This window comes from Carcharhinus amblyrhynchos, chromosome 7 (genome assembly GCF_965287045.1).
Source record: "Carcharhinus amblyrhynchos chromosome 7, sCarAmb.v2.hapA, whole genome shotgun sequence".
Classification (NCBI taxonomy): Eukaryota; Metazoa; Chordata; class Chondrichthyes; order Carcharhiniformes; family Carcharhinidae; genus Carcharhinus; species Carcharhinus amblyrhynchos.
This window is the reverse complement of record NC_137330.1, coordinates 127,640,081-127,664,346: the sequence shown is the minus strand read 5'-3', so window position 1 is coordinate 127,664,346 and position 24,266 is coordinate 127,640,081. Positions and strand designations below refer to the sequence as shown.

General features: G+C 44.6%; 1 protein-coding gene across 1 annotated transcript in view; it reads right to left on the bottom strand.

Annotated features, from left to right (window-relative positions):
• The window catches only part of LOC145345624 (dynein axonemal heavy chain 8-like), a gene marked incomplete at its 3' end in the record, with an annotated part of 1,250,971 nt that overhangs the window by 524,735 nt on the left and 701,970 nt on the right, over nt 1-24,266 (bottom strand). Inside the window, exon 34 of the mRNA XM_080193458.1 lies at nt 23,780-23,893. Coding sequence (XP_080049584.1) covers nt 23,780-23,893 — 114 coding nt within the window. The remainder of the gene's footprint in view (nt 1-23,779; nt 23,894-24,266) is intronic.

Genomic DNA, 24,266 nt, shown 5'->3' with positions numbered 1-24,266 from the left:
AAAAGTGGTAATATTTGCACTTCAGCAACATTTAGTAGTTAAATCAAAATATCTACCTGAGACTTCCTCTTTAAAATTGACAAGTAACACTTTATTTATCTAACTAACAGTGAACAGCTAACTAAACTATTAACAAATCAAATAAACATGATTCTGGTGAAATGTTGTTCAGATAATTACAATTTCCACTTATTAACAAAAAAGGAGTCACTCTCAAAATTTCAAACAGGCTTGTCATCTTCCAGGATCTTCTGTCTTCTTTCTTCTGTCTGGAATCTGTCTTTTTTTTGGTACCTTTTCTATTCAGAGGAGATTTTGAGAGCAGTTACTGTGCATCTCTAGAGCTGAAAACTGTCTCCGATACCACTGATGACATACCAACATCCCCACAATAGGATTGGTTTTCAGGTTACTAAAACACCAAATTTAAATCTAATAGGCTGCTGTTGATCAAGAGTCCAATTTAAATTGATCGGGTACAATTCAAAAACATCCCATTGTCTTGGCAACACTACTGCCTGGCCTCTTGAGAGAAATGTTTTACTTTGGGCTCTCTGTGTACTTGCAGTTTTTAAACACATTATAGGGAAAACAAACACCACCTTTTTAATGGATAACTTTACAAAACCAACTTTGCAACAAAAGCATTGTTTCTTGCATGTTATACAAAGCATACCATTCATAGGGAAGGAAAGGAGAGAGTGCAGAATGTAGTGTTACAGTCATAGCTAGGGTGTAGAGAAAGATCAATTTAGTATGAGGTAGGTCCATTCAAAAGTCTGATGGCAGTTGGGAAGAAGCTGTTCTTGAGTCAGTTGGTAAGTGACCTCAGGCTTTTGTATCCTTTTCCCAAAGGAAGAAGGTGGAAGAAAGTACGTTTGGGGTGTGCGGACTCTTCGGTTATGCAGCGTGCTTTTCCGCATAGAGTCAGTGGATGGGAGGCTGGTTTGCATGATGGAGTGGGCTTTGTTAATGACCTTTTGTAGTTTCTTGTGGCCTTGGGCAGAGCAGGAGCCACACCAAGCTGTGATACAACCAGAAAGAATGCTTTCTATGGTGCATCTGTCAAAGTTGGTGAGAGCTGTCATGGACATACCAAATTTCCTTAGCATTCCTTTCCTTTCTTAGAGAGAATGTATTGGTATTCACCAAGGAGAAGGACATGATGGATTTTTAGGTCAGAGATGAGTGTGTGAACACTCTAGAGAATGTCAATATGTCGAAGGAGGAAGTGTTGGGTATCCTAAATTATATTAAGATCGACAACTCTGGGGCCAGATGGGATCTATCTCAGATACTGTGGGAGGCAATGGAAGAATAGTTTGGGGTCATAACAGATATCTTCACATCCCCTTTGACCAGGTGAGATTTCAGAGGACTGGATAATAGCCAATGTTGTTCCCTTGTTTAAGAAAGGAAGCAGGGAGAATCCAGCAAATTGTAGGCTGATGAGCCTGACATAAGTGGTGGGAAAGCTTTTGGAGAAGATACTGAGGGACAAGATGTATGCACACTTGGAAGAAAATGTACAACTTCAACAAGACATCTCAATTCCTATTCAATTTTCTGACCGATGAAACCAAGCATGAATGCCTTCTTCACCATTCTGTCCACCTGTGACTCCACTTTCAAGGAGCTATGAACATGTACCCCTAGATCTCTTTGTTCTGTAACTCTCCCCAATGCCCTACCATTAACTGAGTAAGTCCTGCCATGTTTCAAAAAACTAAAATGCATTACCTCGCATTTGTCTAAATTAAACCCCATCTGCCATTCGTCAGCCCATTGGCCCAATTGATCAAGATTCCGTTGCAATTGGAGATAACCTTCCTCACTGTCTAACTACACCCCCTATATTCTCATCCAAATCATTAATATAAATGACAAATAACAGTGGACCCAGCACTAACCCATGTGGCACACCGCTGGTCACAGGCCTCCAGTTTGAAAAACAACTCTCTACAACCACCCTCTAGTTTCTGTCAAGAAGCCAATTTTGTATCCATTTAGATACCTCACCCTGGTTCCCGTGAGATTTAACTTTATACAACAACTTACCATGTGGTATCTTGTCAAAAGAACATAAGAACATAAGAAATAGAAGCAGGAGTAGGCCATCTAGCCCTTCGAGCCTGCCCCGCCATTCAATAAGATCATGGCTGATCTGAAGTGGCTCAGTTCCACTTTCCCGCTTTCTCCCCATAACCCTTAATTACCTTGCCTACCAAAAACCTATCTACCCGTGTCTTAAATATATTTAGCGAGGTAGCCTCTACCACTCCAATGGGCAGAGAATTCTAGAGATTCACCACCCTTTGAGTGAAGAAGTTCCTCCGCAACTCCGTTCCAAACTGCACCCCCCTTATCTTGAGGCTGTGCCCTCTAGTCCTGCTGTCCTTTCTGAACGGGAAGAATCTCTCTACCTCGACCCTATCCATCCCCTTCATTATCTTATACGTCTCTATAAGATCCCCCCTCATCCTTCTAAATTCCAACGAGTGCAAACCCAGTCTATTCAGCCTCTCTTCATAGTTCAACCCCCTCATCTCTGGTATTAGCCTAGTGAACCTCCTCTGCACTCCCTCCAAGGCCAAAATATCCTTGCGCAAGTGCGGCGACCAAAACTGCACACAGTACTCCAGCTGCGGCCTCACCAGTGCCCTGTACAGTTGCAGCAAGACCTCCCTGCTTTTATATTCAATCCCCCTCGCTATAAAGGCCAGCATCCCATTTGCCTTCCTGATCACCTGCTGAACCTGCAGGCTGGGTTTTTGCGACTCATGCACAAGGACCCCCAGGTCCCTCTGCACCGTAGCATGCTGCAGCTTTTCGCCCTTTAAATAGTAATCCCTCCTACTATTATTCCTGCCAAAGTGGACCACCTCACACTTGATAACATTGTCCTCCATCTGCCAGGTCCTCGCCCACTCACTTAGCCTATCTAGATCCCTCTGCAGACTTTCCACACCCTATGCACAATTTGCTTTTCCACTTATCTTTGTGTCATCAGCAAATTTCGATACCCTACACTCAGCCCCCTCCTCCATATCATAAGAACATAACATAAGAACATAAGAAATAGGAGCAGGAGTAGGCCAACTAGCCCTTCGAGCCTGCCCCGCCATTCAATAAGATCATGGCTGATCTGAAGTGGCTCAGTTCCACCTTCCCGCCCTCTCTCCATAACCCTTCATCCCCTCTCTCATCAAAAACCCATCAACCCGCGTCTTAAAAATATTTAGTGAGGCAGCCTCCACCACTTCAACGGGCAGAGAATTCCAGAGATTCACCACCCTTTGAGTGAAGAAGTTCCTCCTCAACTCTGTTCTAAACCGCCCCCCTTTTATCTTGAGGCTGTGCCCCCTAGTCCTACTATCCTTTCTGAGCGGGAAGAGTCTCTCCACCTCTATCCTATCCATCCCATTCATCATCTTATACGTCTCAATGAGATCTCCCCTCATTCTTCTAAACTCTAACGAGTACAAGCCTAATCTATTCAGCCTCTCCTCATAGCTCAACCCCCTCAACTCCGGCATCAGCCTAGTAAACCTCCTCTGCACTCCCTCCAAGGCCAAAATATCCTTGCGTAAGTACGGCGCCCAAAACTGCACACAGTACTCCAGCTGCGGCCTCACCAATGCCCTATACAGCCGCAGCAAGACCTCCCTACTTTTATATTCAATCCCCCTCGCGATGAAGGCCAGCATCCCATTCGCCTTCCTGACCACCTGCTGCACCTGCAGGCAGGGTTTTTGCGACTCATGCACAAGGACCCCGAGGTCCCTCTGCACCGTCACCTGCTGCAGTTTTTCTCCACGTAAGTAATAATCCTTCCTACCATTATTCCTATCAAAGTGGACCACCTCACACTTGCCAACATTAAATTCCATTTGCCATTTCCTGGCCCATTCGCCCAGCCTATCTAGATCCTTCTGTAGACTCTCCCCACCCTCCGCACAATTTGCCTTTCCACCAATTTTGGTGTCATCAGCAAATTTCGACACCCTACACTCGGTTCCCTCCTCCAGATCATCTATATAAATGGTAAATAGCTGAGGCCCCAGCACCGATCCCTGGGGCACTCCACTGGTCATCAACTGCCAATCCGAATAGCACCCATTGATACCAACTCTCTGCCTCCTATTAGACAGCCAATCCTCTATCCACGCTAACACCTTACCCCCAACTCCATGCCTCCTAACCTTCTGAAGCAACCTTTTGTGCGGTGAGATTTAACCTTATGCAACAACCTACCATGCGGCACCTTGTCAAAGACCTTGCTAAAGTCCATGTAGAGAACATCAACTGCACTGCCCTCATCTATCTTCTTGGTTACCCCTTCAAGAAATTCAATGAAATTTGTGAGACATGATTTTCCACTCAAAGCCACGCTGACTGTCCCTAATCAGTCCTTGCATCTCTAAATGCTATAGATCCAGTCTCTCAAAATACATTCCAACAATTTACCCACCACAGAAGTGAGGTTAACTGGCTTGTAGTTCCCAGGCTTTTCCCTGCACCCCTTTTTAAACAAGGGCACAACATTTGCCACTCTCCAATCTTCAGGCACCTCATCCATGACTCAGAAGGACACTTGGTTATTAAGGAGATTTATGATGCACACATGGGGTTATTTTTATGGGCTTATAGGTGTAACATAACGGAACCAAAAGACGGGGTGTGGGTATTCGGTCTACACTTAAATTTAACAGTTGGATGGGCCAATCTCCGTCCTTTTGTGTGGGAATCTGGTCAGTGCTATCAGGAATACTGTACCCATGTAATAGATAGACTCGGATGTAGTGATGTTAGGTATTATAATCTTAGTACTTGTGGATATGAAAAGCCTAGCCGGTGCCCTCAATTTCACCTTCCCCCTGCCCCCAGTGGACCAGTTAGGATTGGGAAACCTAAACCTGCATGATGTAACAATGGTACGTTTTGAACTGACGTATAATGTTTCAGGATTATTAGAAGTTCTAGACTCCAAGCGCTACGGTCATCCCAGTACCATCAAGTGGGCAAAAATCAGGCTACAGGAGGCCATACATGATTACAGAATAACTCCTGAGTCAAGGGTATGCAGGCAAAATAAGAGAAGCAGTTTAGGAGACTATGCAGGGTTATTTGGCAGCACAAACTTAGGAATAAGTTCAGTGCAACTATCTGAAATAAACTGCTACTCTACCTGGGAAGCTGTGGAAGTCAGAAAAGGGCTACAGTATGGGGCTTATGAGACTGAGTATGCACTGACTGCCATAAATCTACAAACAGAAGGGCTCTTGCAGGCCTTGGACAAAGTATCTGTGAGTATAATTAACACCACCAACCACAAGCAAAATAAAAGCCTGTGATACCTTGCTAGTGATTTGATTCATTGTATCCAGGCTGATATTAAGGACTTGAACTTTGAGAGTAACCCACGGCACTTATTCACCTCCCTATATAAAGAAAGCCTCCCTAACATGAATAGAGATAGGCATGAACTGGTAGTCACAAGAACAGGTGGTGGATCATTAGAGGAAGGGGTAAAGTTTATAATGGCAGTTCCACAGCAGAACCCATCAAAGGAACCTCTAGAGACTGTTGTAGGCTTGAATCATTGGGAATGGTGCAAGGAGCTGGATTTATCAGACCGGGTCTAAGGGATAGCCAGCACATCAAAGAGGCCTGGTGTACATGAATACTGCTGAGTGCTGCTTGGAGTCAGTACATTATATAGTGTGTGCCCTTGTCAAATAACAGCAAGAGTTGAAGTCATGCCACTGAAAGAAGCTTTTAAAGACATACAGGTAGGTCCAACTCAGTGGTGTTTTATTACACCAGATACAGAAATAATTTCGGGAGGCTTACTTTGTGGTAGCAATCACAGCTTCCGTCTATAAGTGATGGACTCTTTAACAGTGGGAGAATTTCACTTGCCAGGAAGAACATCAGGTTACCTATCTGGGGCCTGGTGGGGTGATTCACTGTATGTCGATGAAACACCAGACCATATCATCTGACAGGCGATGAAAAGAGCTACAAAACTTGCTCAGGGGTATAATTTAAAGCAAGGGGAGGATTCAGGTGAATCTAGCAATCCACACTGTCAACTGGGTGGGACTCTCAGGGACACATCGTTAGAGGGATATATTCATTCTAGGGACAGCAGGAAACCAATTAATGGATGGCTGAGAGGTAATTAGAATAAGAATGACCATTGGCACTGGCATAATGCTGGTATGGGTAATATGTGCTGTCAGCAACGGAAAATGGATTGGACTCTGATTGCTCCTCGGCACATCCCAGTGGTACTCCTCCATGTACAGGAAAGGGAGAAGATAGTGGCTGATACTTACAACAGAATGGTTTAGGAGACTTCCCATGGTCTGGAGGGCTGGTCAGCTGAAGGATCCAGTTCAGTGTCCTCAACAATAGCCAAAAGGCAGGAGAGCATCCAGTGGGCAGACAATGATATCCACAATGTAGAATCCTAATTAGTATAAATAATTACACAGACACAAACTGATGCCTATAGTGGCTACGTTGGGAGTGACCAAGGGCCAGCAGGGGAAAAATGTAGCAGGGCAATTCAGGGAATGTGGGCTGCAGCAGGAGAGGAAGGCATGGAAAGGGTCAGACTGAGAGTCTGTAGTATCCATACTCACTGCAGGCAAACACACGACAAATTACAAATAACTACATCCCAGACCGCATAAACAGTCACACCCCAAGTAAGATCTTTCCGAGGTTACAGGGACATTAACAGAATCAATACCACTTATCAAGCCTCTACATTGTCTAGAGGACCTTCTGCGGCTCTGGAGAACTAATCAAGTATTAGGGAACTGGGGCAATTAACACACCATTGAAAACAGTTTAATGACAACAGTGACTTGATATTGAAAACAAGTAGACAGAATATGTTCAGAAAATCATAGAATCATAGATTTGATTAGAAATGATTAAAGATAAAGGACACAAAACAATGAATCAGCATAATGTGATCAAAGCAAAACTTTAACAAATTTAAAGTAACAATATGATGACCTAATCGAAATGTAACACTTTGTAACTTGAAAAGATGTAAGAATGTTAAAAACCTATGATTAGCAGAGTTGCTCAGGAACAAGCTGGAATTACAGTTGTAAGCTCTGCTCTCCCTCATGCATGTTGAGTAAAGACATTTTTGTTGAAGTTCTGTATGGTCTCAGAAGACTCAGTTCGTTCATTTCCTCCAACATACTCATGCATTATGACCATGGCTGATCATCCAAATCATTAGTCTCATCCTACTGACTCCCCATATCGTTTGATCCCTTTTCCTTCAGGAATTGGACGCATGTCCTGGAAGGGTCAGGTCCTGGAAGGATTTCTGGAATAGGATGGACATTGCAGATGTAAAAGACTGGATTGATGCCAAGATGAGATGGATACTCACCTTTTTGTCTGAATGAGATCAATCACTTACTTCCAGCATGGCAGTCTGTCCTACGAGCCACTGCACAGGCACTGATCCCACCACCATCATCTCCCAAGCAGCAATTCTGATCCTTAGCCATCGGCCAGCTGGGGGAAAGAATCTGTCCCTCCTCCCCTCTACTGTATTTGGCAGACTGCCCAGCTGACCCTTGGCAAGCCTTGGAGCAATTCTTTGAGGTGCCATCTTCCTGACATGACTGCCAATGTATCCTTGGTTAGATCTTCTGTGGAGCTCTTCCTTGTTAAGGGAGTCCAGCTATAGATAGCCTGGGCGAGTACACTGGGAGATTGGGGCGCCTGCAGAATAGCATCTCAAAAGCTTAGCAGCTGGTTTTCCTGGCAAGCTTAGGCTGCGCCCCTATCCCTGCTGGTGAGAATCACATCCAAGCTTTTTTGTGCACTAAGTGCCATAAGATTGCGACTTGCAGCACGCTGAAAAAAAGCACAATTTTCCCCCATTTTCTCTCTTGTTCAGCATTTAGAACTTTTTTTGCAAGATTGTGTCTGAAGTGCCATAAACGTCTGAAAATGGGAGTGTTCCACACCAGTTTTTTAAGAGAGTTAAACATCACAATCTTTCTACACTCTGTCAGTTTTTCTGACAGCAGAGAGACTTGGACTGGTAAGGGAGAATAAGCTTGCCATGGAAGCTGACTGCAGTACACTCAGGCATCATTCGCAGGATGCCCTGATCTTTTAGTGAATTGTGAGACCTCCTCTCACCACCCCCTCTCTACAGACATCAGGCTCCCCCCATCATAGGCAGCATGTTCTCCCCCGAAACCAACGTAGGTCGCAGGCATCAGGGCATCAGTTTCGTCCCAATGAGGCCCATGACAGACCACCTTGTACGACCTCCCTTTGCAGAATCCTTCCTTTGTAGATCATCTCGTTGCAGTGCCAACTCTCTTTCAGAGCTTCCCTCTGCATAAGCCCCCTGTCATTGTGCATATCTCCTCCCTCTCCAGTAATAGCCCCACTCAGGCTCCATTCCCACTTAGGGCACAATCCCTGGCACACTTATGGTGCAAAACCAGACATCACCAGGGTGCGAGGTGAATAGTGCAAAGCTGTCAGGTGGGCATTGCCAGGCTGCCAGGTGGGCACTACCAGGCTGGCACTGCCCAATGGACACTACCCAGCCATTCCTGCAACCACCCGGGGGGTCCCCAGTGCAGCCATGATGCCTGCGGAGACCAACAGTGATTCTCGCTGACATGACATCAGGAGGGGGGAAACGTTCAGGAGGGGTGAAGATACTGTCCTGGACATGCTACTGGGATTGAAGTGAAGTTAATCTTTGCAAATAGGCTCCAAGAAGGCACAAAGCCAATCTCGCCAGCAAAATAGTGTTGGAAAGAGACTAAACTGATTCATACCAGGTGAGAACTGTATTTTTGGCCTCTCATTTAATTTTCCCAGCTGACCATGCTGATTGATCAACGTGACAAGCCAACAAGATTGTGCCCAAGAAGTCTGTAAAGGAATATATGCATAGGTTAGGTGATTGGCAAAAGTTTGGCAGATGGCTATAAAAATGGTAAAATGTGGAACATAGAAAATAGGCACAGGAGGCAAGGATTAAAGGAGATGTATGAGGCACTTTTTTTTACATAGAAGTTGGTGGGTGCTGGAACTCACTGCTGGGGGGAGTAGTGGAAGCAGATACAATAGTGACTTTTAAGGGGCGTCATGACAAATACATGAATAGGATGGGAATGGAGGAATATGGTCCCTGGAATGGCAGTGAGTTTTAGTTCAGACAGGCAGCATGGTCACTGTAGGATTGAAGGGCCAAAGAGCTTGTTCCTGTGCTACAATTTTTTTTGTTCCTTGTTCTTTGTGTAAGCCATTTGGCCTATCAAGCCTGCAGTACCCATTCAATACGATCATGGCTGATCATGCACTTTCAGTATCCCATTCCCACTTTATCTCGACATCCTTGATCTCCTTCGCAACAAGCACCATGTCTAGCTCCCTCCTGAACATATCTAATGAATTGGTCCAGCTTTCTGTGATAGAGAATTCCACAGGTTCACAACTCTCTGAGTAAAGAGGGTCTTCCTTATTGCAGTCCTGAATGGCTTATCCCTTATTCTTACTCTGTGACCCCAAGTTCTGCACTTCCCCAAAATCATGAACATTCTTCCTGCATCTAGCATGGCCAGTCCCATTAGGATTTTATACGTTCCTATGAAATTCCCTCTCTTTCTTCTAAATCCAAATGAGTACAAGCTAAGTCAATCCAATCTCTCTTCCTACGTCATTCCTGCCATTCCAGAAATCAGTCTTCAAAGGACTCCCTCAATAGCAAGAATGTTCTTCCTCAGATTAGCAGACCAAAACTGCACAATATTCAAGGTGTAGCCTCACCAAGGCCCCTATATAACTGCAGCAAGCCATCCCTACCCTATACTCAAACTCTCTTGCTATGAAGGCCAGCATGCCATTAGCTTTCCACACTGCCTGCTGTACCTGCATGCCAACCTTCAGCAACTGTTCCACCATGACACCCTGGTCACGTTGCACTTTCTCTTTTCCTAAACTGCCACTATTCAGACAATAAACTTCCTTCCTGTTTTTGCCACCAAAGTGGATAATCTCATATTTATCCACATTATATTGCATTTACCAAGTATTTGCCCACTCAGCAAGTCTGTCCAAGTCGACCTGCAGCCTTTTAACATACTCCTCATACCACAAATTGCTATCAGTTTAGTGTCATCTGCAAATTTGGAGATATTGCATTCAATTCCTTTGTCCAAATCATTAATGTATATTGTGAATGGCTGGGATCCCCACATGGAACCCTTCATTAGTCACTGTCTGCTACTCTGTATAGGACCCATTTATTCCCACTCTTTGCTTCTTGTCTGCCAACCAGTTCTCTATCCACATCAATGTATTACCCCCAATACCATGAGCTTTAATTTTGCCTACTAATGTCTCGTGTGGGACCTTGTCAAAAGCCTTTTGAAAGTCCAGATACACAACATCCAGTAGTTCACCCTTGTCCATTCTACTGGTCACATCCTCAAAAAATTCAAGCAGATTTGTCAAGCATGATCTGGAACTTAATTTAGATAAATGTGAGGTGATGCATTTTGGTACTTACTCAGTTAATGGTAGGGTGCTGGGGAGAGTTACAGAACAAAGAGATCTAGGGGTACATGTTCATAGCTCCTTGAAAGTGGAGTCACAGGTGGACAGAGTGGTGAAGAAGACATTCAGCAAGTTTGGTTTCATTGGTCAGAACATTAAATACAGGAGTTGGGATGTCTTGTTGAAGTTGTTCAAGACATTGGTAAGGCCACGCTTGAAGTACTTTGTACAGTTCTGGTCAACCCAATATAGAAAGGATATCATTAAGCTAGAAAAAGTGCAGAAAAGATTTACTAGGATGCTACTGGGACTTGATGGCTTGAGTTATAAGGAGAGGCTGGATAGACTGGGGCTTTTTTTTCTGGAACGTAGAAGGCTGAGGGCTGATTTTGTAGAGGTCTATAAAATAATGAGGGGCATAGATCAGCTAGATAGTTAATATCTTTTCCCAGAGGTTAGGGAGCCTAAAACTGGGGGGTATAGATTTAAGGTGAGAGGGGAGAGATACAAAAGTGTCCAGAGGGGCAACTTTTTCACACAGAGTATGGTGAGAGTCTGGAACAAGCTGCCGGAGGTAAATGCAGGTACAATTTTGTCTTTTAAAAAGCATTTAAACAGTTACATAGATAAGATGGGTATAGAAGGATATCGGCCAAATGCGGGCAATTGGGATTAGCTTAGGGGCTTAAAAAAAGGCTGCATGGACAAGTTGGGCTGAAGGGCTTGTTTCTGTGCTGTAAACCTCTATGACTCTATGATTTTCCTTTTGTGAATCCATGCTGACTTGGACCGATCCTGTTAACACTTTCCAAATGCTCAGCTATTGCATCCTTAACAATTGTCTCCAGCATTTTCCCCACTGTTGATGCAGGATAGCCAGTCTATAATTCCCTGTTTTATCTCTCATTTCTTTTTTAAAAGCTGGGGGGGGGGGGGGGGGGGGGGGGCGTTATATTAGCTTCCCTCCAATCCACTGGAACTCTTCTAAAGCCTATAGAATGGTGGAAAATGATCACTAATGCGTCCAGTATTTCTTGGCCCACTTCCTTGAGTAGTTTAGGATGCAGAGTATCAAGTCCTGGGGACTTATTGGGTTTTAATTCCAGCAATTTCCCCAATATAATTTCTGGAAGGTTATTTGTGTCCTCCTTAGTGAAGACAGACCCAAAGTATTTGTTCAGCTGGTCTGCCATTTCTTTGTTGCCCTTTATGAAGTTACCTGATTCCAACTGTAAGGGACATTTGTCATTTGTCTTCACCAGTCTTTTTCTCCTTACATGTCTGTTGAAGCTTTTGAACTTGGCTCTTTTTGAGGAAGAATAGAAATTGAGTACATTATTTAACTGGAAAGAGATTACAGAAGTCTGCAGTAAAAGGAATCTTGCAGGTATAGCAAGTGATTAAGAATACACTTAAAAACAAAGTAAGAGATGCACAAAAGAAGTGAAACAGAACGTCTAATTCTGAATTAGTTCTGGCGCTATGTTTTCGTAAGTATTTTTCTCAAGGTTAAATTTAGAATGAGTCAGGTTCTGACATTGAACTTAACTTCCATATGAGTTAAATAGCTTTATGAAACAGGGAGCTAGCTGCCTGACAGTGGCAGCTATCTCATTAGGTTGTTATTACTGTAGCAGGAAGCTAAACTAGCAAGGGACTCCTCAGAAGCTCCATATGAGTAGAAAGGTTTTTCAAACTGCAAGGGAAGGTGATTATACAAGAACGAGAAGTAGACAGTGTGTATAGTTGGGAACTTGGTACAATGGGAAAAAGAGGTGCTCCTTTCTCTACTTTTTGCAGCTTTCAGGAGTTGGCCAGTTTCTTTCCTTGGCTAGAATTCTCTGACCTCGTCTGCAGCTGGGATTCTCTGCTGTGAACAGAGATTTTACTGAGCACCAAATTCTCTGTTCTCCCTGGCAGTGGCAGTAGGGTGTGCAAGACTGGAGAATTCCAGTCCTTCTCCCCAGGATTGGTGAGCTAAACTTTATTACTTAGGTTGCAAATAATTAACTAACTGACTAATTAAATAGTTATGGTTGGACAGGAATGGCAGGGCTGGTGGTGTGTTGTGACTGCAGCATGTGTGAATCTGTAGAATGCACTGTAATCCCAGATAGTCACATCTACAATAAGTGTCTGCAACTTAAGAAATTTTGGTTCAGAGTTACTGAGCTGGAGTGTAAGTCCTGGACATTATGGGGCACCAGGGAGAAGGAGGAATAATCGGAGGCAGTCAAAGTCACTAGATTAGGGAGAACAACACAGTTGGTCAATGGTCAGGACAAAAACAGGCAGGCATAGAGAACCAGCATGTAGTGATGCAGGAGCCTCAGCTCCTAATTTGTCCAACAAGCGTGAGAAAGGATCAAGCCTCAGAAGATCATGAAATTGAATCAAATATAGATTGAAATTAGGGATAGCAGGAGTTAGAAAACATTGACAAAAGCAGTATGTATGCCTCCTAACAGTAATTATACTGTTGTACTGAGCTTTAAACAAGAAATGATTAGTGTTTATAATGAAGGAAACTGAATACATGTGGGGAAATGTAACCTTCATATAGGTTTGGAAAATCAAATTGGGAAGAGTGGTGCTGAAAATGAATTTCTAGAATGTTTTCATGACAGTTTCTTGTAATAATACATTGTGGAACAAACTAGGGGTAAAGTTATCTTCAATCTAATATTGTGTAATGATGCAGAGTTAATAACATTGTAAAAGACCCACTGGGAAATAGTGATCATAATACCCTTGAATTCCAATGTAAGTTTGAACATGACATAATCCAATCACAAACAACAATGTTAAATGTAAAGAAAGCCAATTACACAAGTATGATGATTTAATTTGATTTATTATTGTCACATGTATTAGCATTCAGTGAAAAGTATTGTTTCTTACGCGCTATACAGACAAAACATACTGTTCATAGAGAAGGAAATGAGAGACTGCAGAATGTAGTGTTACAGTCATAGCTAAGGTGTAGAGAAAAATCATCTTAACGCAAGGTAAATCCATTCAAAAGTCAGATAGCAGCAGCAGCTGTTTTTGAGTCAGTTGGTACGTGACCTCAGACTTTTGTATCTTTTTCCCAAAGGAAAAAGGTGGAAGAGAGAATGTCCAGGGTACGTGGGATCCTTAATTATGCTGGCTGCTTTGTCCAGGCATCGGGAAGTGTAAACAGTGTCAATGGATGGTTTGCGTGACGGATTAGGCTACGTTCACAACCTTTTGAAGTTTCTTGCGGTCTTGAGCAGAGTAGAAGCCATACGAAGCAGCGACACAACCAGAAAGAATGCTTTCTATGGAGCATCTGTAAAAGTTGGTGAGAGTCTTGGCTGACATGCCAAATTTCCTTAGTCTTCTGAGAAAGTAGAGGCATTGGTCGGCTTTCTTAACTATAGTATCGGCACTGGGGGACCAGGACAGGTTGTTGATGATCTGGACACCTAAAAACTTGAAGCTCTCGACCCTTTCTACTTCATCCCATTGATGTAGACAGGAGCATGTTCTTCTTTATGCTTCCTGAAGTCGGTGACAATCTCCTCTATTTTGTTGACATTGTTGCCACACCAGTTCATCAGATTCTCTATCTCATTCCTGTACTCTGTCTTGTCATTGTTTGAGATCCGACCCACTATGGTGGTGTCATCAGCAAACTTGAAAATTGAATTGGAGGGGAATTCGGCCGCACAATCATTGGTGTATAAGGAGTATAGTAGGCTGAGAATATAGCCTCGTGGGGCACTGGTGTTGAGCATTACCACGGAGGAGGTGTTGTCGCCTATCCTTACTTATTGTGGTCTGTGAGTTAGGAAGTTCAGGATCCAGTCACAGAGGGAGGTGCCGAAGCCCAGGCCATGGACTTTGGAGATGAGTTTCGTGGGAATAGTAGTGTTGAAGGCTGAGCTGTAGTCAATAAATAGGAGTCTGACATAGGTGTCCTTGTTATCTTGATGTTCCAGGGTTGAATGCAGGGCAAGGGAAATGGCACCTGCTGTTGACCTGTTGTGGCGGTAGGCAAACTATAGCGGATCTAAGTAATTTGGGATGCTGGAATTAATTTGTGCCATAATTAACCTTTCGAAGCACTTCATCATGATGGATGTCAGAGCCACCGTCTGTTTTTCCTTAGGTACCGGGATGAGACAACTGATAAAGATTAATTAGATAAATGGATTTAAAGGTATGGAGGTACAAGAATAGTGGGAAATACTTAAACTATGCAAGATCTTCAACAAAGATGTATTCAATTCAAAATCAAAACTTTGTGAGAAAGACCCACCCGTCGCTCAGGAAGTTAAGGATAATATTAGATTAAAAGAAGAGGTTTTCATTGTTGCAAATAGTGTCATTGGGAATGCTTTAGAAACCAGCACAAAAGGCACCAATAATTTGATAAAAAAGGAAACAAAAAGAATGAAAGTAAACTAATCAAAAATGTAAAAAGAGATTGTGAGCTTTTAAGAGTATATAAAGAGAAAGAGAGGAACTAAAGTAAATGTTGGCTTCTCAGGGGCAACATGTTTCCTCGGATACAAAGAACAAAGAACAACCCAGCACGGGAAACAGGCCCTTCGGCCCAACGAGCCCGCGCCGCCGCATCACCCTACACCTATTCTACCCTGAGTGTCTACGAATGGAACCCCTAACTTAGCCAGATTCAGGGGAGAATAGTGTCAATTTGGTAAACCAATCAGCCTAAGAGCACATCTTTGGGGTGTGGGAGGAAACCGGAGCGCCCGGAGGAAACCCACGCAACCACAGGGAGAATGCACAAACTCCCACAGACACAGGCCCAAATCCATGTATCTGCACAGCCAGCAGTGCTAGTCACTGAGCTGTTGCGGCGCCCGTCTACCGGTCCAGGATCAAGCACACACACCGACACGAAGTACTAGGCCACTTCCGGAACCTCCAAGAGCAGCCCACGCACGACCCACCGTGTGCATGCCCCTCGTTTGACAACGAGGTGGATATGTCAAGGTGGATGGTGAAGAGAAGGTCCTGGAGGGGACAAGATGTTGGCAATGGGGCAGTGGCGATGGCGACGACGAGATGTGGCAGGTGAGCTCAGGATGTGCTGATAACCATCAGATTTGTGAATGGTGATGAGTTGAATCACTGAGCACAGCTAACAATTCTCAACTCCCTTTTATGGGCATTGTTCTCCAATCTGAATACTAGCAGTGCACACATTCACTGATAAGGCTCACATCATGGGGACGCAGCAGTTGTCTATAGTCCCTTCAGTGCAGGAGAATGATGACAACTTGCAGTGGGACAGTACCTACATCCTCAAAGAACTAATGTAAATGTCTGACTCCTGACTGGGTGATGACAGCTTACTCGCTCTCAATGACCAGGGTCATATCACGGTAATGACACATGGGAGTTGCACCTTTCCTCCATGGTAATCTGTACCCTTAACGTTTAATGTCACTGGAGTTTGATGCTAACATTGCATGGGAGCAAGCAGTAGCGTAAAATGTGCAGGAAGCAGACACTGACAATGATTGTGATGATTGACGGTAGTCCTGGATATTGTGAGAAATATCCTCATTCCCTATGAGAAACAAGCATGACCTGACGTGTCCAGTCACTGTGAGAAGACGGCAGCAACATGCGAGCAACTTTGCAGAAGGCACATGGAGGAAAGTCTGGACTGAGCAGCCAGCCTTTCTTTGGCGTACGAATCAAGTTTTCTCGCTGATCTTATGGGAAATAATTTCATCAGAATAAGGAACTACTGAAAGGGTTGAATAGGTGAGTGTTTACAGAGGTCGACACCATCTACTAGTACTTAACATGCATACTCACGATGCGTTCGGCATTCTTAATCTTCCTAACTGTGTCTTGGTGCATCCCCAGAAATCAGAGCAGAGGTGGAGCCTGCTGTCTGCCACACCCTGTCTGTGATGATCTTGGCAGATATCCTCTGGAAGGTTGAAATCTGGAGGATTTAGGTCTATTTTCAGGGTTCTGCTGTGTGGTAGTTCCACCAGGCTTGGCCTGTGGAGTTGGATCTCACATGGGTAGAGAAATAGGGAATTTGGGTGGGCTGGACACTCCCAGGAATTTGGATGGAGTGGACAGCCTTAGGCTGCGGACCAGCTTATCCTCCTCCTTCTGAGTGCCTGAATGGCCCTAGCTTTCTTCTTGGGAGAGAGAAGCAGCTGGAGTAAACTCAAGAAACCTCTCCATCCTCTGGCATTGGCACTTATGGATACCCACAAATGTCTGCATCATAGAGTGCATATCCTGCACCATGGAGAGCACGTCCTACAGCAGTACAGGACAGTAGTCTTGTACCAAGGGCTCCACAGCGGTTGCCACTCTTGCTGCCTTGACCGAGTTGCTTCAAATATCAACACTATATTGCTAGAAAGAAGGCAATAGGATTCTTCCTTTCTGCCATTTAATCAGAGTGTAGCTGACAATCCTTCTTGATGCTTCCAACTTTGCCTTTGGAGCTCCAGCAACTGACTCCAGAGGCACGTCATCTGACTGAGCCTCATCAGATTCATGGTCTCCAATAATTCTCCGAGTGTCAGGATCCTAGCATATCCCTGCTTCCACCTGCTGTGGATCAGACAATGAGGTGCTCAGCAGTTTGTAACCCCATGGCTTCTCTAAAACTAGGTCCCATGGAGGTTTGTGCGCATTGCTGAAGGGAACGGGTGAAAGTTGTGATGGTTCTTCAATGTCATGCCTTTCATTTTAGCTGGTATCAGAGTTATATTGAACTTGGCTGATAGACTCCCAGCGCTTCACCCCTAATGTGCCTTTGAGAGAAAGGAGATTTCATTGGAACATACCAGGGCCTTCAGACACAGGAGACATGACTCACAGAGTTTTGTGTGTGATAGATGATGCTGGACTGGATCATGATTTGGTTTATTGTTGAATGTCTCTCCATCAGCACAGGAGCACTCACTGTCCATTGCCCTTTCCGACTTTAATCTCTTTCCTTAAAGTCAGAAAGGACTTTCAACGGCATTCCTCCACATATTTGGAATTTCTTCTGATTAGGTGCCAGTTTGTCCTGCATGAAAGCAGATGGCAAGAGTGTAAAGATGCTAAGGATGCTTGGCATGTGTGAATGATGAGTGAGACTAGTGAGGTGATGAGGACATGACTTGAGGGGAGATGAAGATATGCATTGGAGAGCGAGTAGTGGTGGCCCATGAGCTGGTAGTGATTGTACTCCCTGTGGTGATGTGATGCATGTGTGAGCGTGAGAATTGAAAGTGATGGGAAGAGATACTTACCTTGGCTGAATGGAGGAGATCATTAATTCTTTTTGACACTTAATGCCTGGCCTTCTCTGCAATGTGTTAGCACTGACTACTGCTGCCATTGTCTTTTATGCTGGATTGATGTCTCTGTGAACTGGTCTCTTCTCTTTGCATGGGTACAGAACATCATAATGTGCCTCCAATGCATTCAACAGTTTGTTCAAGAAAGCATCATTGAACCTGGGAACATACTTCAATACAACCATAAATAGCTGAGGACCAAGAAGTAGCAGCTTGTGGGTACTGGGGCGATCTTTAAATGGAGTGATCCCATGATTCACATGCTTGGGTGGTGGTGGAGTGAGCAAATCAGAGACCATTCACCATGGAGACAGCATAAATTCAGTGTACCAATTTTTTTGCTCAAAGTGCCTAAAAATAGGGTGCGAAAACCTGCCATCACTGCTGGTAAGCTAAATGCCACTTTTCCCACCCACATTGGATTTTGCCAGTTTCAACAAGGTTTGTTTGATCACAGTATTTGTTGATTGTTGAGAAATAGGTGGACACCGATTTGGTCACGTTTATCATTTATTGTGTAATGTGATGTGCTTGACCACAGTAGGTTTGCTAATTCACATGAATCTCATACTTTTTCAATATTCATTCATGGGACATGGATGTCACTGATTAGGCCAGCATTCATTGTCCATCCATAATTGCCCATACGAAGTTGGTAGTGAGCTGCCTTCTTGAATAGCTGCAGTCCCCGTGGTGTAGGTATATCCACAATGCTGTTAGGTCCAGGATTTTGATTCAGTGACAGTGAAGAAACAGCAATATATTTCCTAGTCAAGATAGTAAGATCCCAGCATCTGCAGTAATTTCATTTTATCCAGGATGGTGAATGACTTAGAAGGCAACTTCCAGCTCTTGGGATTCCCATGTGTCTACAGCCCTTGAATGTTAGGCGGCAAGATAGGTAGAATAGAATAGAAAAGCTACAGCACAAACAGGCCCTTCAGCCCACAAGTTGCACTGATCATACCTACTAGGCTTACCTATAACCCTCAATCCTATTAAGTCCCATGTACTCATCCAGAAGTCTCTTAAATGACCCTATCGAATTTGCCTCCACCACCACCGATGGCAGCCGATTCCACGCAGCCACCATCCTCTGAGTGAAAAACTTATCCCTGACATCTCCTCTGTACCTACTCCCCAGCACCTTAAACCTGTGTCCTCTTGTGGCAGCCATTTCAGCCCTGGGAAAAAGCCTCTGAGAATCCACCCGATCAATACCTCTCAATATCTTATACACCTCTATCAGGTCACCTCTCATCCTTTGTCTCTTCAAGGAGAAAAGACTGAGCTCCCTCAACCTATCCTCATAAGGCATGCCACCCAATCTGGGCAACATCTTTGTAAATCTCCTCTGCACCCTCTCAATAGCTTCCACATCCCTCCTGTGATGAAGCGACAAGAACTGAACACAGTACCCCAAGTGGGGTCTGACTAGGGTCTTAGAAAACTGCAGCATTATCTCAACTCCTCGACTGATGAAGGCCAGTACACCATACGCCTTCTTAACCACATCCTCTACCTGCGAGACCGATTTGAGAGTCCTATGGACCTGGACCCCAAGGTCCTTCTGATCCTCTACACTGCTAAGAGTCTTACCCTTGATATTATACTCCTTCGTCCCATTTGACCTGCCAAAATGGACCACCACACATTTATTTGGGTTGAAGTCCATCTGCCACTTCTCCGCCCAGTCTTGCATAAGAACATCCTATCTATGTCTCACTGAAACTTCTGACATCCCTCCAAACGATCCACAACACCTCCAACTTTCATGTCATCAGCAAACTTACCTACCCATCCCTCCACTTCCTCATCAAGGCCATTTATGAAAATTACAAACAGCAAGGGTCCCAGAACAGATCCCTGGGGCACTCCACTGGTGACCGACCTCCATGCAGAAAAAGACCCATCTACAACCACTCTCTGCCTTCTGCGGGCAAGCCAGTTCTGGATCCACAAGGCAACAGCCCCTTGGATACCATGCCCTCTCACTTTGTCACCTAATCTTACCTGCCAAGGCCTTCTCATGACCACTTCTGGCTCTCCTAATTTCCTTCTTAAGTTCCTTCCTACAAGCCATATACTCCCCTAGATCCCCAACATTACCTAGCTCCCTGAACCTTTAGTATGCTTTTCTTTTCTTTTTGACTAGATTCATTACAACTTTCTTGCACCACAGTTCCTGTAACCTACCATAACCTCCCTGTCTCATCTGAATGTTGTCGTGCAGAGCTCCAGACAAACATTCCTTGAAAATCTGCCACCTTACTTCAGTACATTTCCCCGAGAATACCTCCTTCCAATTTACTCATCTAATTTCCTGCCTGATGGCTTCATATAGGGTGGTGGTTGATGGTAATTATTCATCATGGAGTTCGGTTACGAGTGGTGTGCCTCAGGGATCTGTTTTGGGGCCACTGCTGTTTGTAATCTTTATTAATGATCTGGATGAGGGTATAGTTGGGTGGATTAGTAAGTTTGCTGATGACACCAAAGTCGGAGGTGTGGTAGATTGTGAGGAAGGGTGTCGAAGTTTGCAGGGTGACTTGGACAGGTTGCAGAGCTGGGCCGCGAGGTGGCGGATGGAGTTTAATGCGGAGAAGTGTGAGGTAATCCATTTCGGTAGGAATAACAGATGTGTTGAGTATAGGGCTAACGGGAGGACTTTGAATAGAGTGGAGGAGCAGAGGGATCTAGGTGTATGTGTACATAGATCCCTGAAAGTTGGGAATCAAGTAGATAAGGTTGTTAAGAAGGCATACGGTGTCTTGGCGTTTATTGGTAGGGGGATTGAATTTAGGAGTCGCAGCGTCATGTTGCAACTGTACACAACTCTGGTGCGGCCGCACTTGGAGTACTGTGTGCAGTTCTGGTCCCCACATTACAGGAAGGATGTGGAGGCTTTGGAGAGGGTGCAGAGGAGGTTTACCAGGATGTTGCCTGGTATGCAGGGGAGGTCCTATGAGGAGAGACTGAGGGATTTGGGGTTGTTTTCACTGGAAAGAAGGCAGCTAAGAGGGGATCTTATAGAAACATATAAGATGATTAGAGGTTTAGATAGGGTGGATGGTGATAGCCTGTTTCCTCGGATGGAGAAATCTAGCACGAGGGGGCATGGCTTTAAATTAAGGGGGGGTAGTTATAGGACGGATGTCAGGGGCAGGTTCTTTACCCAGAGGGTGGTGAGGGACTGGAATGCCCTGCCTGCTGCAGTTGTAAATGCGCCTAGTTTGGGGGCGTTTAAGAGATTGGTGGATAGGTTTATGGACGAAAAGGGATTGGTTTAGATTAGTGGGTCAATGTTTTTTTTAAAAGAAAGACTGGTCGGCGCAACATTGTGGGCCGAAGGGCCTGTTCCGCGCTGTAATGTTCTATGTTCTATGTTCTATTTCCCCTTACTCCAGATAAACACTTTCCTAGCTTGCCTGATCCTATCCCTCTCCAATGTTAGTGTAAAGGAGATAGAGTTATGATCACTATTCCCAAAATGCTCTCCCACTGAGAGATCTGACACCTGTCCAGGTTCACTACCCAATACCAGCTCGAGTACAACCTCTCCTCATGTTGGCTTATCCATGTACTGTGTCAGGAAACCCTCCTGAACACATCTAAAACTCCTCCCCATCCAAACCCCTTACCCTAGGGATATTCCAATCGATGTTTGGGAAATTAAAGTCTCCCATCATGACAACTCTATTATTATTACATCTCTCTAGGATCTGTTTCCCTATCTGCTCCTCAACAACCTGTTACTATTGGGCAGCCTGTAGAAAATACTCAGTAAAGTTATTGACCTCTTCCTGTTCAGAACTTCTACCCACAGTGACTCCGTAGACAATCCCCCCATGCCGTCCACCTTCTCTACAGCCATGACACTATCCCTGATCAGCAGTGCCACTCCCCCACCTCTTTTGCCTCCCTCCCTGTCCCTCCTAAAACATCTGAAACCTGGCACTTGAAGTATCCAGTCCTGTACCTGAGACATCCAAGTCTCTGTAATGGCCACCACATCACATTCCCAAGCAGCGATCCACGCTCTAAGCTCATCCAGTTTGTTCACCACACTCCTAGTTTTAAAATAGACACATCTCAAACCTTCGGTCTGAGCGTTCCCCTTCTCTGTCACCTGTCTATCCTCCCTCTTACACTGTTTACAATCCCTCTCTATTTGCAAGCTAACCTCCTCGCTCCCAGTCACTTCATTTCGATTCCCTCCCTCCAACCATTCTAGTTTAAAGTCTCCCCAGTAGCCTTAGCTAATCTTCCCGCCAGGATATTGATCCCCTTGCAATTCAAGTGCCACCTGTCTTTTTTGTACAGTTCACACCTGCCCCTAAAGAGGTCCCAATGATTCAGGAACCTGAATCCCTGCCCCTGCTCCAATCCCTCAGCCATGCATTCATCCTCCACCTCATTCCATTCTTGCTCTCACTTTCTTGTGGCACAGGCAGCGGTCCCGAGATTACTACCTTTGCGTTCCTCCTTCTCAATTGTCGCCCTAACTCCCTATATTCTCTTTTCAGACCACTTCCCTTTTCCTACGTATGTCAGCGGTACCAATATGCACCACTACATCTGGCTCCTCTCCCTCCCACTTCAGGATTTCTGGGACGCGACCAGAAACATCCCGGATCCCGGCACCAGGGAGGCAAACCACCATCCGAGATTCCCGTCTGCCTCTGCAAAATCGCCTGTCCGACCCCCTCACTGTAGATTCCCCGATTAATACTGCCTTCCTCCTCCTTTCCATACCCTTCTGAGGTACTGGGCTGGTCTCTATGCCAGAGGCATGGCCACTGCTGCTTCCACCAGGTGGGCTGTCCCCCGCAACAGTACTCAGACAGGAGTACTTATTGTGAAGGGGCACATCCACCGGGGTGCTCTGTAGCACCTGAGTTTATCCTTCCTGGCCGTGACCCACATGCCTGCAACCCGTGGCTCTGGTGTGACAACCTGCCGCTAACTCCTGTCTACCACCTCCTCATTTTCCCTGACCAGACGAAAGTCCTCAAGCTGCAGTTCCAGTTCCCTAACACGGTCCCTTAAGAACCGCAGCCCAACACACCCGGTACAGATATGGAAGTCCGGGAGACTAGGAGCCTCCAGGACCTCCCACATCCGACACTGGGAACAGCAGACTGGTCTCACACACATAATTCCCCTTTTTTAAAGAATGCAGAAAAAGTAATTAAGAATTAAACCTACATTGCCTCGCCCGTTTCCACCTAAGCCTGATGAACCAAAGCCCTTTAGCTCTCACTCTGCTCACTGTTCACTCTGCTGATGCTGCCCACTGTGTAGTGCGGCCAGCTTTTTATACCTCATGCGCTAAAAAAACCCTTTCCAGCTCATCCTGCAGCCCACTTCCTCTTTATTTTTAAAGTAACTTTTTCAAAAACAGAAACCCCGCAAAAAAAATTTAAAAACCAATTAATCACTTACCTGCCACAAATCGATCCTTCTCTCAGCTTGCTCCAACGAACAATGAGACCGATTTGCCAGGTGAGCAGCTATATATATTAAAAAACCCTTCCCAGCTCACCCCGCGGCCCACTTCCGCTTTACTTTTAAAAGTAACTTTTTCAAAAGCAGAAACCCTGCGAATAAACTTAAAAACCAGTTAATCGCTTACCTGCCATAAATCGATCTTTCTCTCAGCTTGCTCCAACGAATAATGAATGAACAATGAGATATCGTAAATGGTTTCATCTTCCTGACCTTATATGGTAAGCTTTATTTTTAATTGTTCAAAACTCATAGAATTTTGTGGCTTTGTTCTCTGAGCAAGTGTCTTGAATTACAAATATTGTTTAATTTAAACAAAATGTTATTAACCCGCCTTACTATTCAGCAGATTTAATATGACCAGAAACATTTGAATCAAAACTTACCTTTTCATACTGTCGTCCATATTTGAGCACTTCCTTCTGAAAAGTTTCCACTGACTCCAGGAGGTTAGCCTTAAATTTAGGTTGGACTTGCACCAGCTCATCCTGCACCTTTCTCTGTTAGGACATTCAATTACACCAGAGTTAAAAATAGGTCTTGCTATGGATTCATGTTGACTAATGGCTTGATTTAGCTAGTTAAACAGAAACAAGCATTTGGAAAGGCCAACAAACAGAATGATAATTTTTGCAATAAAAACTGAGACTTTTTTTGTAATGTCACTTTATCATCTGATAAAATGCAATTGACCTGAAACATTGGGCAGATTCTACAGCTCTGAAGTCAAAGTTCAATGGTTAGTGTAGAATTGGGAGTAATTCCTGCTGGGGACAGGGATGATTGAACACACATGATAATGATCATGCCCTGTTCAGCTCATTACATATGCATCCATCTGGATCACAGTGAATCTTGGGCAGGCAGAAAGTT